The sequence below is a fragment of the Rattus norvegicus genome, chromosome 5 (assembly GCF_036323735.1).
Source record: "Rattus norvegicus strain BN/NHsdMcwi chromosome 5, GRCr8, whole genome shotgun sequence".
In the NCBI taxonomy this organism is placed as follows: domain Eukaryota; kingdom Metazoa; phylum Chordata; class Mammalia; order Rodentia; family Muridae; genus Rattus; species Rattus norvegicus.
This window is the reverse complement of record NC_086023.1, coordinates 152320287-152338768: the sequence shown is the minus strand read 5'-3', so window position 1 is coordinate 152338768 and position 18482 is coordinate 152320287. Positions and strand designations below refer to the sequence as shown.

General features: G+C 42.3%; 1 protein-coding gene across 2 annotated transcripts in view; it reads left to right on the top strand.

Annotated features, from left to right (window-relative positions):
* Positions 1 to 18482, top strand: part of Maco1 (macoilin 1) — a 62578-nt gene that overhangs the window by 19916 nt on the left and 24180 nt on the right. For both annotated transcript variants that reach the window (XM_039110045.2, NM_001025699.2), the window contains 3 exon segments: positions 3067 to 3190; positions 5049 to 5227; positions 6525 to 7026. In XM_039110045.2, coding sequence (XP_038965973.1) covers positions 3067 to 3190; positions 5049 to 5227; positions 6525 to 7026 — 805 coding nt within the window.

Sequence of the window (18482 nt, the reverse complement as noted above, 5' to 3'; positions counted from 1 at the left end):
AATGCTAGAGTCATTTAAGCGAACCCAATAATTTGACAGAAACAAAACAGAAAACCATCTTGCCAGGATCCCAGACACTCCGTGGCCCTTATACAGTTGGAAATGTGCAGCCGCATGGACTCCTGCCGTTTCCCCTCACTTTGGCTGTGTAGGAAGATGTAGACATCTCTCTACATTGAGTCACACACAAGTCCTCCTTGCACTTTTTTTAAAAAAATTTGTGGGGCTGGGGATTTAGCTCAGTGGTAGAGCGCTTACCTAGGAAGCGCAAGGCCCTGGGTTCGGTCCCCAGCTCAAAAAAAACCAAAAAAAAAAAAAAAAATTTGTGTATGCTAGTACACTGTCTTCAGACACACCAGAAGAGGACATCAGGTCTCATTACAGATGGTTGTGAGCCACCATGTGGTTGCTGGGATTTGAACTCAGGACCTTTGGAAGAGCAGTCAGTGTTCTTAACCGCTGAGCTATCTTTCCAGCCTGCAACCTTTTTATTTTTTAAGGTGGCCTTGAACTCTTGATCCTTTTGCTTTCCAAGTGTTGGAATTATGGGTCTGTGCCACCACATCCAACTTTTATAAACCTTTCCCCATGATGTTAAAGCCAGGGAGCTCTTAAGATGCAATCTCTGATACCGTCCCACGCTTACTTAAAAGGTTTTTAGGGTGGTTCTTCATTTCATAGATGGAGGAATAACCTGTGTTGTTCAATCTTTACTATTTTTCAGTAATATTTTTATATTTATTTTAACTTAATAGATTAATGTACCAGGTAGGACATATTTAAAAGATCATTGTTTTGAGATGTTTCACTGTGCATCTCTAGCTGGCCTAGAACTTTCTGTGTAGCAACAAGCTAGCGTTCAAGTCGGCCTGCCTCTATCTCCCTAGTGTTTGGATTACAGATATGTCCCACCCCACCCAGCTGGAAATAAAATTTGAAATTATTTTGAAGATCTGTAATTGTGAAAATGCCTCTGCTGGGCATGGGGGATCTGTAAGGCAGCGAGCGGAGCTTGCCAGCTGCCGTCACAGGTTTCTACCTTAGCTTGGGCTCTAGGTGGCTGCTGGGGTTTTTCTTAGAAGCTGACTTTCCACTGTCTGTGGCCGTGGGCTTGTCATCCATGTTCACAAACTCTCCACTACCTGTCTTTTCCTAACACTGACCGATGCAACTTGTAGATGTTTTCTGCTTCTTTTATTTTAATACAATAAACCAGAATATTTTATTTATTCTGCTGCAAGTTGCTTTCACCTTCCGGGTATTTTCACGCTTAAATGAGCATCTGCTCCTGGAAATGAAGGCTTAGTGCTTCTTACTGTCAGGAAAACAGCTCAGCCCCTGGCCGGCCTGGAGCTCAGAGACTGCCTGCCTTTGCTATCCAAGCGTTGAGCAAAAGCATGGTCTGCCATATCTGGATCTGCATCCTTTAGAAGACTGTCTGCATTGTATTGTATAACTGTCATGATTACAGTCTTCTCTTAGTGGACATTTAAGTTCATCTTTGTTATTGTACGTTTCAGTGCATATTTTGTGTATTTCTTTAGGGTAAGATCTAACAGTGAGATCTCTGGGTTAAAAGTACAGGTCCTCAAAGCTTCCGTATACTGCCAGAAAGTCTCCATAGAGTGTACTATGTCTGCTTTGAGAGCAAAACTACCCATGCCCTACACTGTTCATTATCTGTCTTACATTTTTTCCCAGACAGCATCTTCCTCTGTAGCCTTGGCTCTCTTGGGCTCTGTAGACTGGCTGGCCTCAGTGATTGGCCTGTCTCTGCCTCTCCAATGCTGGGATTAAAGGTGTTGGCTACCACTGCCTGGCATTCTTTTTTTTTTTTTTTTTTGTTCTTTTTTTCGGAGCTGGGGACCGAACCCAGGGCCTTGCGCTTCCTAGGCAAGCGCTCTACCACTGAGCTAAATCCCCAACCCCTCTTTTTTTTTTTTTTTTTTTTTAAATAATGAATTAAATTGGGATCTTATTGCTTTGGTTGTAGTTCCCTTAATAACATTTTGGTAAAGTAGAGTACGACTTAAAATTTTTCTTCATTCACACTTTTTTTAAAAAAAAATTATTTATTATGTATACAATGTTCTATATGCATATATGCCTACAAGCCAGAAGAGGGCATCAGATTCCATTATAGATGGTTAGAAGCCACCATGTGGTTGCTGGGAATTGAACTCAGGACCTCTGGAAGAGCAGTCAGTGCTCTTAACCACTGAGCCTTCTCTAGACAGGGTTTTACTGTGTGGTCCTAGTTGGCTTGGAACTCTGCACGCCAGGCTGATCTTGAACTAAAAAAAAAAAAACCCACCTACTTGCTTCTGTCTACTGAGTGCTGGGATTAAAGGCGCACACTAATGCACACAGTGCTTTTCTTTTTCTTTTTTTTTCTTTTTCTTTTTCTTTTCTTTTTTTTTTTTTTTTTTTTTTTTTCAGAGCTGGGGACCGAACCCAGGGCCTTGAGCTTGCTAGGCAAGCGCTCTACCACTGAGCTAAATCCCCAACCCCACAGTGCTTTTCTTTAGTTTTTTGTTTCTTGTTTGTGGTAGGGACATTGGAATTGAACCCATGGCTTTGCACATGCTAAGCATGTGCTCTGCCACTGGGCCACAGCCTCTGTAGTTTTGATTGGTTTTGTTTGCGTATTGAATCAGGATATTAGTATTTGCCCAAGCTGCCCTCAAGTCTGAGCTCAAGCCATCTCCCTGCCTCAGTCTTCCTAGTGCTGGGACTGCTGTAGGCACATAGTGCCATACCCAGCTTTGGTTGACTTTTTTTTTTTTTTTTTTTTTAATTGAGTTTTCAGAGCTCTTCAGTCAAGATTGTGAATCTTTTGTTTGACATATATTATGAGTCTTTCCCAACAGTTGTTTACCTATTGTTTTTAATCAGTGACTTTGTGGGCTTATTTGTCCTAGAGAATCCTTCAGTTCAGAGCAGATTGCTTTTTTACTTTAGTTGAAAAGTCTTAATGAAAGTGGCTGTCCTTGACTGGGTCTCCCAGACAACCCCTCTGTTGTCAGCCACTGTCTCATTGACGGTCCTTTCTGTTGTCTCCTACAGAACGGGGAGTGTGTTTGCCTACAGTGTCCCTCTGGATACTCTTTGTTTATATTGAAGCCGCAATTAGATTTAAAGATCTGAAAAATTTTCATGTAGACCTTTGTCGGCCATTTGCTGCTCACTGGTGAGTATTACTTTATTCTTAGTCCACATTTCAGTGTAGATGGGCGGAGTCCCAGCTCTGTCCCAGCATCTGTGTGGCAGGGAGGTGCGGTGTGTCAGGTGTTTACCTTAGGAAGCATCTGACACATGGTTATGATGATGATGCAAAACAATCTAAATGGGCTATGACTGTTTTTAAAGCTTCCGTAGTCTTTTACAGAAGTAACAAGACTACTGACACTTCTAAAGGGAACATGTCTTCTTATGAAACATAAGTGAATATTGAGGTACATTTCATTTAATATTAACTAAAAATGTTAAAAAATAAGCTTGATTTCTGTTTACATCAGTTGTGAGAAAGTACAACCCTCCAGATAAACAGGCATTATATTTCTGGTATTTTTAGTTTTTACAAACTAATGAAATAAACCTTGTCACTTTAAGTCTGTAGTGAAACCACATTTAGACTAATCAAAAATATACATTTTAACATTTATAAGCCTTAATATGGCTTTGACGGTATCTGTAGAAGCTTTAGAAAAGCGATAGGCAGTCTAAGTGGCCAGAGACAGAGTTACCATCTGTCCGTCTTAGCACTGTAAGACTCGCTTTAACCTGGAAGCCCGGCCCAGTGATACTTGTTTAAAGGGTAGCTGGCACAAATGTGACTTTGGAATCACTGTGTCTGTGATTATGGATTAATTTTACCAAAGGAACTACTGCTCTTATTCTTAGAAACACAGAGAGTAATGCATAATTGTCCAAATTTGACTCTACCTTGTTAAAAGTTAAAGATAATGTCCTTTTGACTGTTTTTGTTTTGTGGTTTTGTTTTTGTTCTTTTTTTTTTTTTTTGAGACAGGGTTTCTCTGTGTAGCCCTGACTGTCCTGGAACTTCTCTATAGTTTGTCGTCATTCAGAGATCCATCTGCCTCTGTCTCCCAGTGCTGAGATTAAAGCCACTACCTGTGCCCTTTTGCCCTTTCACAACACTTAGCATGGTTATTTGTGGATAGCCATAAAAATCTCTGCCTTCAATTCTGTTTAAAAATTTTATTGAGAATTTCATACATGTATATAATATAGTTTGATCAAATCTAATCCCTATTCCTTCCCCTTAAACTCTTTCTATTATCACACACACACACACACACACACACACACACACACACACACACTTATCCCTTCTAGCTAGATTTATTCTTTTTTTTTTTTTAAGGTTTATTTATTTATATGAGTACATCTAAATAAATGTACTCTTCAGACACACCAGAAGAGTGTATCAGATCCCATCACAGATGGTTGTGAGTCACCATGTGGTTGCTGGGATTTGAACTCAGGACCTCTGGAAGAGCAGTCAGTGCCCTTAACCACTGAGCCATCTCTTCAGCCCACTTGTATTCTTTTTTTAAAATCCCACTGAATCTACTCAATGCTGCCAGTGTGTGCCTGGGTATAGAGCCATTTACTGATGTCTGTTACCAGCTAGAAGTGGACTCAGGCTGTGCTGGAAGTCTGGCTTGGTGTTGTGCAGCCATAGCCTCTGTGAGCTCTTTTGAGCCCCGTCATGTCCAGATACCTTTAATTCTTAAAATCATAAATATGCCTAAATTCTAATGTATAAGAGTCATTGTTTCCTCAAAAACATTACTTGCTGTATCTGTCAGTCCCTCTGGTAACTCCTAGAGTTAAAGACTCTCCCTGGAGTGTGCTGGAAAGTATTTTCCTATAGTCCAGCAGACCTTTCCGCAAGGGCTTGTTCTGTTTGCATGGGTTATCAACTAGACTTGATTTTCTAATTTTCAGTCTTAGTAGCCTATGTGCTTGCTACACATGTTGTTTTAAGCTTGCAGTTATTGGCTGCACTGTCTTCCTTCTAGTATTGGGTACCCTGTGGTGACTTTGGGCTTTGGCTTCAAAAGTTATGTGAGCTACAAAATGCGGTTAAGAAAGCAGAAGGAGGTTCAGAAGGAGAACGAGTTTTACATGCAGCTTCTTCAGCAGGCCCTCCCTCCAGAGCAGCAGATGTTGCAGAAGCAGGAGAAGGAGGCCGAGGAAGGTATGTCTCTACTCTGAAGCTGTGGCCTAAGAGGCCGGTCACATTTTGGCTCAGTAAAAGAATTTTACTGAGATTTTAGATTTTCAGTTTTTCTGATGTTCCTCCTCGGGCCATTGTTTGGCCATAAAATACAGAATGTGTCTTTGAGGGCCATCAGCTTCTAAATAAGGTGCTTGATTTTCATATATTTTTGTTTTATGTGTATGATTTTCTTCCTGTATGTTTGTCTGTGTACCGCATTGTTGATCTGGAGCCCTGGATCTGGGGTTACGGCTTGTTCTGAGCCATCATGTGGCACTGGGACCTGAACTCCGGTCCTTTGTAAGAGCAAGGAATGCTTTTTAACTGTCGAGCCATCTCACCAGTCCCTGTCTCTGGAGAGATAAGAGGGGTGTGTGTGTGTGTGTGTGTGTGTGTGTGTGTGTGTGTGTGTGTGTGTGTGTGTGTGTACGTGTGCACGCGCCCACATGCCAAGTTAGAGGAGCATAGGTTTGTGGTGTCTACTTAGGTCTTGAAGGTTGAGCTTGGGGACCTAGGCTTGTGGGACAAACCTTTTTACATACTGAGCCCTCACCCAGTTCCAATTTAGGCCTCTTTTGAAATAGAACTTCTTAGGAAGGTAGCCATTGGGGGACTACCCTGCCGTAGCATAAGCCAATATCGTAAATCCTTTTTCATAAAAAATAGGTTCTCTTAACAGTGACCCGCTTTAGCGCTTACTCTTACGACAGACTTAGTTTACTCGATATGTGGATTAATTGTAAAATTTTAATCACTTTAATGCCATATGTTTTGGCATTATGGTTTGAAGTTCATATTTTTTTTTTTAAAGAGATTTATTTATTTACTTTTTGTACACTGTTGCTCTCTTAACACATACCAGAAAGGGACATTGAATCCCACTACAGATGGTTGTGAACCACCATGTGGTTGCTGGGAATTGAACTCAAGACCTCTGGAAGAGCAGTCAGTGCTCTTAACCGCTGAGCCACCTCTCCAGCCCCTGAAGTTCATATTTTGGTGATTTTTCTCAAATGTGTCAGGCATTACTTCTTAGAGTTAGTGTAGTATATATTGTATTTATTCTTAGAGTTAGTGTAATATATATTGTATTTATTCTTAGAGTTAGTGTAATATATATTGTATTTATTGCTTCTAAGTTTCTACTGTGATTAGTGTAGTGAATTTCTAGGCCTAGTTAATACATTTTACTAAGTCAAGCTAGTATCTGTTTTTAAAAGCTAAATATTCCAGTATGGGTTTTTGTTTGTTTGTTGGTTTGTTTTTGGTACTGTAGCAGCCAAAGGATTGCCGGACATGGACTCCTCGATCCTTATACACCACAACGGAGGCATCCCAGCCAACAAAAAACTTTCCACAGCGTTGCCAGAGATAGAATATCGAGAAAAGGGGAAAGAGAAGGACAAGGATGCCAAGAAACACAACCTCGGAATAAATAACAACAACATTCTACAGCCTGTAGACTCTAAGATACAAGAGATTGAGTATATGGAAAACCATATCAATAGTAAAAGATTAAACAATGATCTTGTGGGAAGTACAGAAAATCTCTTAAAAGAGGACTCATGCACTGCTTCCTCAAAAAATTACAAAAATGCCAGTGGAGTTGTGAACTCCTCGCCTCGAAGTCACAGCGCTACAAATGGAAGCATTCCTTCCTCGTCCAGTAAAAACGAGAAGAAGCAGAGGTGCACCAGCAAGGGCCCGAGTGCACACAAGGACTTAATGGAGAACTGTATTCCTAACAACCAGCTCAGCAAACCCGACGCTCTGGTAAGGTAAGTGTGCGGACTCCCTGCCTCTGGAGGGGACTCCAAAAGGAAGACTTTGGTGGGGCTGCTGGGGCTGCTCCTGACCGGTGCTGAGACCGAGAGCACTTGTGTGTGGTCAGCACAGTGAAAAACGCCTTAACCGGTTCTGTATTCCGAATAAGAGGTGACAGCTTGACGTGCTGCCTGACTGGTGCTCTCAAAGATGCTGTGTCCATCCTGTCCATATGTTTGTCTATCGAAAGGAAGTTCTTTTTGGCAAAAAGACGAGAAGAGTTTGTGCCTTGTTGGTGCAAATTTCTCTGTAATCAAGCTGACAGATGGGGAGGAGTAGGAAAGTTGTCCTTTTACCCTGAGCTTGTTTTATTGGTTAGTTTCTTTTTCTGTAATTAGAATTTAGACGAAGTCTGGGATACTCAGCTTTGAAAAGCAATCTCTTGTGCTGACAGGGTGGCTCAGTGGGTAAAGATGATTGCTGTCAGGCCTGATGATCCCTGGGACCGCATGGTAGAAGGAGAAAACGGATGCTGACTAGTTGTCCTCTGACCTCCACACACACGACACCTGCACACCCAAAACATAAATTTTAAAAAGAAAAGAAAAAAGAAATAAATCTCTTGATAAAAATTCCATATGGAAACACAATGCTAGATGCAGATTTTGATCAGGAACATTCCTTTTCTCAACCTTAATTAAAAGAGAAACACTGTTATGTGACACTGACTAACTCAAGCTTCATTTGATTAAATTGGCAAACAGGTGTGGTTTTTAGCTGTGGTCTTCAGCTGAGAGCTGAACTGGAGGTATTTTGTTTTTTGTTTTTGCTGTATGTAACTCAGTTCAGTAAGATTTTTTTTTTTTAAAGATTTATTTATTATATATGAGTACACTGTAGCTGTCTTCAGACACACCAGAAGAGGGCATCAGATCCCATTACAGATGGTTGTGAGCCATCATGTGGTTGCTGGGATTTGAACTCAGGATCTCCGGAAGAGCAGTCGGTGCTCTTAACCGCTGAGCCATCTCTCCAGCCCCCCAGTAAGATTTTTTATATTCCACTTTCTTTGGCTTTTCTAAAGGCCATGGACTTTTTTTTTTCTTCGAGGAAGAGTTTTTATCATTGTAAAAAGCGTGAACCAGAGTATTGATTGGTTTTAATATTGTGAGTGACAGCAGCCGGATAAGAGAAATGGGATCTATATAGCACCTCTCACTCCTGAGCAGGCCTCTGCGTGCCACTGTGGAAGCACACCTGTGTCAGGCAGGAGTCCACAGGTTCCCCACTATCCTGCCAAGTGAAGAGAGTTCTTCCACATGTCCAGAGGAGAGACCAGTTGGTATGTGTCTTATTTCAGAAGGAATTCCCCAACATTGACTAAATGAAGCAGGTGAAACCTTTGCCACAAAGTTATTTAACATCTTTACATGATTTTAGTACCAAAACAGGTTTCCTGTGTTTGTTTGGTGTTGCAAATGAGGGGAAACTGCCTGCTCAGGCTCCCAGCTCATTGTGATGCTGGTTGGCTCCTGCTCTGCCTTTGCTATAGAAGATTGAGGACCCAAATGGCCACTGACCTAGGCCTAGCATTTGTGCCCCTTGCCTGCTCCTGGGGACTGCTGCCTCCTGTTGTCACCAGTGTGGACTGTATCTTCACCTGTAGGCCCCCCAGAGTAAGTTTCTAGTTTAGAGAAGTACTTGCTGTCAGTAAGTTAATAGAAAATATATTTAAGTAGTTTTATAACTCCTGTGGAATTATTTTCAACTTTTAATGGACTGTGAAAATAAAGGGACACCCTTAATTCTAGGACCCGGATCTCTGTGAGTTCAAAACAAGAGCTACATAGTGAGAACCCTGTCTTAAAACAAGAAAGTAACCCAACTATCCAACAGTGGGAGAAATGTATACAAATAGTCCTTGATCCACCTGCCTCTGCTGGGATTAAAGGTGTGTGCTCTATTTACTCTGGAGACAGGGTCTCTCTGTGTAGCTCTTGCTGTCCTGGAGCTTACTCTGTAGACCTGGCTGGACTCAAGTTCAAGAGATCCGCCTGTCTCTGCCTCTGGAGCGCTGGGATTAGCATGTGCCCCTGCACCTGTCTTCTAATACAGCTATTGTAAAAATCATACTTTGTTAAAGAATTTTAGAAACTTCCCAATATGACGCTCCATAAAGAAGAGAATAATGAAAGCATTTGAAAGGAGTAAAAATTTTCAAAATTTTTTGTATACATGGTGCTTTACCTGCATGTGTGTGTGTATTAGGTGTTGGACCACCTAGAATTGGAGTTACAGTTGTGAGCTGCCAGGTGGGTGCTGGGAATTGAACCTAGGTCCTCTCTCTGGAAGAGCATTTAGTGCTTTTTTTTTTTTTTTTTTTTTTTTTGGTTCTTTTTTCCGGAGCTGGGGACCGAACCCAGGGCCTTGCGCTTCCTAGGTAAGCGCTCTACCACTGAGCTAAATCCCCAGCCCCGCATTTAGTGCTCTTAACCACTGAGCCATCTCTCCAGCCCTGGAGGGATTTTCTTAACTGCAGTTCTCTCATTCACATGAGTACATCGAGTTAAGTTGGCATAGAGTTAGCCAGCATGGACTCTAAGGTTCCCAGTGCCTGCAGGCCCACTGTGCACGCTCCTTCTTCAGGCAGGGCATAGTGTGCATGGCATGACCTGGCTCTAACTCTAACCCCACAGGGATGCTCTCCACCATTTTCAAATATTTGCAAAAAGCTGAAAGCCAGAATTACATTTACCAATAAACTAACCTGTAGTTATTTTATAGTGATAAATTAATTATAATCTTCAGCTATCTCTTTTCAGGATCGTAGTTGAAAATAATTTTTGAAGAATGAATTCTGTTGGGTGTTTGTGTGGACTAGCAGTTAACAACTTTCAAAGAGACTTCTTGGGGGGAGTGGTTGAGCTAAGACTTGCTAGCACTCTGCAGGGCCAGCATGCCTGTGAGTCTTTTCTTAAGTTCCACCGGCTCCCTGGGTGTGCCCTAGGAATCTGTATTCCTTAGCAGACAGGCAGCCCACTGACAGTTTTGTTGTTTATTTAAGGTTTTAGTTTTAGTTTTCTTCATTTATTTGAGACTGGGTTTCTCTACGTAGCCTTGGTACCCATATCTCTGTAGACCAGGCTGGCCTCCAACTCAGAAATCGGCCGGGCTCAGCCTCTGCCTCCCAAGTGCTGGGGTTAAAGTCATTCACCACCTTTGCACGGCCTGATATTTGATTTTGAAAATATTACATATTGTTTGTTTGTTAGAGAAAAGGTCTCACTCTGTCATCCTGGTTGGCCAGGAACTCAAAGCATGTAGACCTGGCTAGCCTCAATTTCACAGAAATCAACCTGCCTCTGCCTCCAAGTTCTGAGATTAAATTTGCGTGCTACCTTGCCAAGGTTGCTTTTATTTCTTAGGTATTTGTGTGTCTGCTGCGCGTGTGCATGCTGCTCCTGAGTGTGTTGTTTTCTGCATGTGAATACATTGCTGGGAAGAAGTGTGAGCATCGCCTTGGAACTAGAGTTACGGCCAATTGTGAGCCACCCACGTGGGTGTTGGGACCAGATCTGCACGAGAACAGTATGCGCTGCCCGGCTGAGTCCCCTCCAGCCTCACACCACTGTTGTACTTAAGCATTAGTTGGAGCACAGCTCGCTTGTTTATACGATTCCAGTGGCTGCCTTTGTGGCAGAGTCAAGTAGCTGAGTAGCTGTGGCAGACTCTGTAGCTTCAGAGCCACAAATACTGACCTTTTGGCCCTATTCAGAAGACGTGTTGGCCTGCTTTGTACAGCACTTGCCTGTTCTTTCCTTCTAATAGATTGTGAATTTCAGAAAGTCTTCATCTTTGTGCCTTTGTAAAAGGAAGGTTCTTCGTGAATGGACATGTTAGCTAAGAGAGTAACCTGAGAGCAAGGAGCTGAGTGAATGAAGAAGACACTAGGTGTGAGACACAGGAAACCACGCTAGGGAGAGCAAGGGAGGCTGGGAACTTGGGAATAATAAATGTTGCCTATGGGCTTTTTCCAGAAACCTTGGGGAACTTGCCAAGGCCAGTCCAAAGTCCTCTTTTGATTTGAGAAATACATTATCTAACTGAAGGACTCTGTCCCAACTTGATTCTGTGAATTTTTTTCAAAGATTTATTTATTTTATGTATGTGAGTACACTGTCGCTGTCTTCAGACACACCAGAAGAGGGCATCAGATCTCATTACAGATGGCTGTGAGCCACCATGTGGTTGCTGGGAGCTGAACTCGACCTCAGAAACAACAGTTAGTGCTCTTAACTGCTGAGCCATCTCTCCAGCCCCTGAATTCTTTTTTTGTTTGTTTGTTTTGTTCCTTTTGTAAGTTTTTGTTTTTTAAACGTCTCTCTATATAGTCCTGCTATCATGGAGCTTGCTGTGTAGATCAGTGGCGGTTCATTGGGTGGGGTTAAAGGCATGCTCCATTCCCAGTAAGTTGTGAATTCTTAGCTCAGGGTGTTTAAAAATAGACTTAAAATGTTAGTAGCCAAACATGTTTTTATTCCTAATGTGGGAAAAACTCTAGTTAAGCCAGAAAGCAGTGAGGTCATCTATGTCAGCCAAGTGCTGTGCTGGGAAGGAAGAAGGTAAATCAAGAAAGAAGCCTGTTAGTTCTCAGTGGCTAGTTCAAAGCATGTTAGTCTTTCTAGTGCTGCAGAGCGATTCCTGTGAAAACTTAATAAAAACCACTGGGCTGGTGGTTCAACAGTTAGAGCTTTTATTACTTTTCCAGAGGACCAGAGTTCAGTTTCCATTCAGTTTCCAGTGTGTAGCTAATAATGTCTGTAATTCCAGCTGCTATGATCCATTGGGGTTCTCAGTCTCTGTCTCTGTGTCTCTCTGTCTCTGTCTCTGTCTCTCTCTCAATAAGAAAAACATCTTTTTAAAAATAAAAAGAAGCTAAGTGGTGGTGGGACACACCTTTAGTCCCAGCACTTGGGAGGTAGTCAGGCAGATCTCTGAGTTCCGGGACAGCAAGAGTTCTAAGGAACCCTGCTCTGATAGCCTCCACTCTCCCAAAGATAAAAGAAATAAAGAGGAATTACCCTACTGCCATGAACACGTCCTGACATTTTTATTGTGTTTTCTTCTTATTAGCTAATTCTAATTGATAATTGTGGTCAGTATTTTTGAGACTTTAAAAAAAAAAAACAAAACTATTTCAGAGCAGCTTTTTTTTTTTTTTTCTTCCCCGGAGCTGGGGACCGAACCCAGGGCCTTGAGCTTGCTAGGCAAGCGCTCTACCACTGAGCTAAATCCCCAACCCCTCAGAGCAGTTTTTAAGTTCATAGAAAAATTGAGCAGGAGCTACCGAGATTCCTCACACATACCCTCTGTTGCAGCTGACGACTTGTGCTGACACACTGCTACAGGCCTGTCCTTAGGGGTGAGACATATCAATCTTGTTCTTTTTTTTTTTTTCAAGATTTATTTAGTTTATGTATGTGAGTACACAATCAGTCTTCAGACACGTCAGATCCCATTACAATGGTTGTGAGCCACCACGCGGTTGCTGGGATTTGAACTCAGGACCTCTGGAAGAGCAGTCAGTGCTCTTAACCTCTGAGCCATCTCTCCAGCCCCACATGTATCACTCTTGGTGGGCTGTGTTCTGTAGGCTTAGACAAATTCATAACAGGCAGCCACCACTAAAGCCTCATACAAGCAGTTTGTCTCCTCATGTGATGCCAACACTGTGCCTTTCTTACTGGCTATAGTTTTGCCTCTCAGCATATCACGATTCATTTAGTAAATGGGTCTCAGGTTCGTTTTCTTGGTAGCGTTTCTGTTTAAGGCTGACTGTCTGGGTAGATGTACCAGTTTCCTGTGAGCCTTTGTCTGCTGCAACATAGCTCAGTGCTTCCAGGATTTGCGAGGGGAGTGAGGCCACAGTGACCAGGGGCCATGATGGAAAGTGTATTCTAGCTCATTTGCTCTTTATATTATTATCTTCTTTGAGAGGTGGGGTTTTGTTTGTTTTTATTAGTCCCAGTTTTTAATCAGGTTTTCTTACTGTTGAGTTTTAAGAATTTTTTTTGTATATCTAGATCTTTTTTTTTTTTCATTTGAGACAGGGTCTCCTTTGAATATGAAACCCTCTTCAGCTTCAAAATACTAAAATTGCCGAGATATGCTGCCATACTGAGCTAGGTAATAGATTTTTATTAGACATCTTTTTTGCAACTTTTTTGTCTTCGATGAATCATTTCTCCAGCCTTCCTTCCTTTCTTTTTTTTTTCCAGATATTTTATATGTATGAGTGTTTTGTCTGTATGTATTAAGCCCGTGCACCAAGTGCATGGTTGGTGTCCGTGGCAAGAATGGGAGGGCATGGGATCACTTGGAACTGGAGTTGGGGATGGGTGTAAGCGTAGATGCTGGGCATTGTACCCAGGTCTTCTGCAGTGCCTTTAACTGCGGGGCCTTCGCTCCAGCCCCAGTGGTGTCTGTTTGTCTGTCTGTCTGTTTGTTATTAAGCAGGATCTTACTGGGTAGCTCCAGGCTGGCCTGGAAGTCCCTTGGTAGACCAGGCTGGCCTCAGACTCACAGAGATCAGTCCCCTCACCCTCCCACGCATTGGGATTAAAGGGTGCATCATCACAGCTGGGCTGTCTGATACTTTTGACGGTCTTTTTTTGGGGGGAGGGGGGTTGGTTTTGGATTTTTGTTTGTTTTGTTATTTTAATTTGTGTGCCTGTGTCACACATCTGGGTATTGGAACTTCCGGCATAAGAGTTAACAGGTGGTTATAAGCTGCCTGGCCTGGGAACTGAACTTGGGTTCTCTGGAAGAGCAGTGAGCACTCTTAACCATCCTTTCAGCCTTCCTTGACTGTTTTTCTTAATAGAGCACATCTTCTCCCATTCAACCCTCATGCCGGGATTGGATGTAGGCCCTTGCTTATGCTAGGCCAGGGGTCTACCCCGGAGTTGTATTCGTAACCCCAGAAATGTGAAGTTTTAGTGTAGCCGAGCTTCTTTCTTGCCTTGTTGCTTTAAACTGTGTAGCTCTTACGCTCTTCTGTTTTCTACTTAAAATATATCAAAATCACTTCGTCCACTTATCCTCACCTTGTTTTCCTGGTGAATAAAATAGTCCTTTGTAGTCTCTGGTTGTCAGAAGTCCCTGTCTGAGATCCGGCAGGCCAGGGTGTGTGTGACACCTGAGCTGCTGTTGTCCTGGAACATTCGGCAAGGGTTTCTTCTCAAGTACAGCCCAAGACTGAGAGTTCTTGTTGGTGACTGTTACTTGTTTTAAGTTCCATAGTTAAGGAAGAGGCCTTAACCATGTAAACTGCTCCATATTCTGTAGAAAGGATGAAACAAAAGTCTCCTTTAAGTATTTTTCTGTCCCTCTGCCTCTTATGCATCAAAAATGGAAGGAAGGCTTTGTTTGTTTTGTTTGAGAGCAAGTTTCTCTGTGTAGCCCTGGCTGTCCTGGAACTCTATGTAGACCAGGCCAGCCTTGAACTCAAATCCACCTGCCTTTGCCTCCAGATTGCTGGATTTAAATTTAAGGCATGTACCATCATGTCTGGCTAGAAGCCTCGTTTTTTAAAAAAATTATTATTTTTAATATGACATAAACTTACTAAAGTAGTTGAATTATAGATTAAGTCACAAGTTTCCATCTGGGCAGCACGCCTTTAATCCCAGCACTCAGGGGCAGAGGCAGGCAAAGCACTGAGTGTGAGGCCAGACTCATCTATAGAGTGAGTTCTCCGATAGCCAGGACAAAACAGAGAAAGCATTAAATAAGTAAATATATATCCAGATGCTATGGTTGACAGAATAGCACGACCATATGGGGTTGAGAATAGTTATTTTTCACTGTTAGAAAAGATCTAAGAGGTGTGTACACCAGCTTCTCTGGACCAGTCCTTATCAGTTAAGTAAATGAGGCCCAGAGATGAGGACTGAGACTGGCGCAGGTCATCTAGCCAGAGTGGCCATGGCAGGACCAGGCTGACATTTCTGGGAACCTTGAAAAATGTGGGTCAGCCTGCTGTATTCCTCCTCTTCCTCTTTTTCCTCCTCCTTCTCATCTTCTTATTCCCTCCCCTCTCCTGAAGACAGGGTTTCTCTGTGTAGCCCTGCATGTCCTGAACTCTCTTTGTAGACCAGGCTTCACAGAGAACCATATACCTCTACCTCTTCTTTGCTTGGATTAATGGTGTGCCTGGCTTATTTTTGTTCTTAATCTTGTTTTCTGGTTTTTTGTTTTTTTTTTTTTCCGGAGCTGGGGACCGAACCCAGGGCCTTGTGCTTGCTAGGCAAGCGCTCTACCACTGAGCTAAATCCCCAAACCCCTTGTTTTCTGTTTTTTAAATTTAAATACAGCTGCCACCAGAATTAGATGTTTTGGTCTTAATGCTAAAAATCTATAAAAAGAATACATAAAACTTCAGATTTTTTTTACTGTCTCGTTCTGGGTATTTAAAATGCCTTACTCTTTAAAAAAAAAACACATCCTAGTACTTTAGTAGAAGGGAGCTGATTGCTTGTGCCCTTGAGCTTCTGTAATTCCTGAAAGTCAGCTCTAGTGAGGGCCAAGAGCTACCGGCATGGGATCGACCGTGTGTGTTGAATAGGCCCTACCTAGACAGCAGCAAACAGGAGGAGGGGCAGTACAGGAGGTGCTTGCACCTCCTCCTGCATAGGAGGCTGCTGTCCTGAGTGTGGGCACCGCTCAGAGGCAGGTCCTGGGAGTTGAAGATTTAGAAGGGGAAAGCCTTTAAAAGGGGGAGATGGGAAACTAGGTCACACTAACATGCCGACTACCTCCTTTACTCCTAAGTGAGAAAAGACTTATTTCATGTGCATTGGTGTTTTACTTGCATATATGTTATGTTAAGGTGTCAGATCTCTGAAACTGGAATTAAAGGCATTTATGAACTGCCATGTGGTTGCTGGGAATTGAACCCAGGTCCTCTGCAAGAGCAGTCAGTGCTCTTAACCACTGAGCTATCTCTTTAGCCCCTTCCTTTCTAAATTTATGGGGCTCTTTTAGCTACAGTAAAACATAATAATTTAAAACTTAGTTTCTCCTGTAATTAATTCTGTTTCTTTGTTGACCTGAGATCCAGGGAAGGAGGAATGTGAAAAACCTGTCTCAAGATTTTCCCCATATCTTTAAACAACAAATGCTATGCCTCATAGGGAAACACTTGAGATGTTTCCATTAGTTTATTTACACTAAGGAGTGTGTCTTGGTTAGGGTTTACTTCTGTGAACAGACATCATGACCAAGGCAACTCTTATAAGGTCAACATTTAATTGGGCTGGTTTGCAGGTTCAGAGGTTCAGTCCATTATCATCAAGGCAGGAACATGGCAGCATCCAGGCAGGCATCGTGCTGGAGGAGCTGAGAGTTCCACATCTTCACCTGAAAGCTGCTAGCAGAATACTGGCTTCCAGGCAACTAGGATGAGGGTCTGAAAGCCCACACCCACAGTGACTCACCTACTCCAATAAGGCCACACCTACTCAATAGGACCACACCTTCTAGTAGTGCCACTCCCCGGACCGAGCATATACAAACCATAACAGAGTGTGTAACTTAGATTCAAGATTTTTTGGGTTTTTTTGTTTGTTTGTTTGTTTGTTTGTTTTGTTTTTTTCTTTTCTTTCCTTTCCTCTTTTCTTTTCTTTTCTTCTCTTTTCTTCTCTTTTCTTCTCTTTTCTTTTCTTTTCTTTTCTTTTCTTTTCTTTTCTTTTCTTTTCTTTTCTTGTTTTTTCACAGCTGGGGACCAAACCCAGGGCCTTGCGCTTGCTAGGCAAGCGCTCTGCCACTGAGCTAAATCCCCAACCCCTAAGAACCAGTTTTGATTAAAGCTTCAGGGTCTGCAGGACACATTTTCAGAGCATTTGAGTTGGGGCAACACAGTTGGTAAAGAGACTTGGTGCTGTTGTAGTTTCTCAGTGCCTGGGGTTCACCAGCAAGGAGTTAGAATGGACTTACAGCCATTGTCCTTTGTACTCCACAGGACCTTCTATTTATTGTGTAAATCCTTACATTTAACTTTATATTTACAGTTGTAAGTCCTTTGTTGTAGTCCATGGGAACCTTATATTTATTATGTTTTAGGACTAGTTTTTTTCATAAAATAGAGGACTAGGGCTAAAGAGATGGTTCAGCCAGTGGGAGCTCCCGTTGCTCATGCAGAGGACCCAGGCTTGGTTCTCAGTGCTTACAACCACCTGTACCTCCGGTTTCAGGAGATCCTACACACTTCTCTGACCCCATGGTCACTAGGTGCAGACCTGGCATACATACACACATGCAATCACAACACTTACACGTGTACAATAAAATAGAGGGATGAAGATGACAAAATCTTTTTTTAAAAAAAGAAGGCTCACTTTACTTTCTGATTCAGACATGACAGTAGAACGTCACTCAGTGTGGTTTGATCTCCAAAGACTTCTGGCCTCATCTTCTAGGTATTAAGCTTCTAGAATAGGGGCTGGAGAGGTGGCTCAGTGGTTAAGAGCACTGACTGCTCTTCCAGAGGTCCTGAGTTCAATTCCCAGCAACCACATGGTGGCTCACAACCATCTGTAATATACATTAAATAAATAAATACTTTAAAAAATTTTAAAAAAAAGCTTCTAGAATGGCATGTGATCTCTGACTTCTAGAAGATTCCTTAGTATGTATGGTCTTGTTCTTTGGAACAGTTATTGAACTCGCTATTTTTAATTTCCTCACATTTGTGAGATGTCTACACACAACTTCAAATAACATATCCTAGGCTGATTAGATGGCTCAGTGAGTAAAGAAAGAAAGCACTTACCTCAAGCCTGTGGCCTAGAACCCAGATAAAGGTGGGTTGAGAGAGCAAGCTTCAAGGTTGTGTCTGCTGCTGCATAAGACATGGTGCATATCGTTCACACACGTACAGAAATACGAAGTAAGTTATGCAAAATACAGCTGGCAGAATAGCTCAGCATTGGACCCACATGATGGGAAGAGAGGAGGGACTTCACCAAGTTCTCTCTAACCTCCACACAGTGCTGTGCTGTGCTCTACCAAGGGATAACAGCCTAAAAATGTAAACATGGCAGGCAGTGGTGGCACACTCAAGACGCAGAAGCAGTCAGATCTCTGAGTTGAAGGACAGCCTAATATGCAGAGCCAGCTGCAGAACATCCAAGGCTACACAAAGAAACCCTGTCTCACAAAACAAACAAGCAGATAAATTGATCATAACAATAATAAAGTACACATTCTTTGGAAGGGAAGATGCATTGTTTTAGATACTAATAGTGGATCCAGTATAGTTCTCTTTGAATAGCTGTGGAACAAAATGTAGTGGAAAAGAAAATCCAAGAAGCCTCTCTTTGTGTTCCTAGAGAAGTTTTCAAAGTAGCAAAAATTAGAGGCTTGTACTCTTTCCTGGAAAAACAGAAAGACCTGACTTCTTTGTAACTCT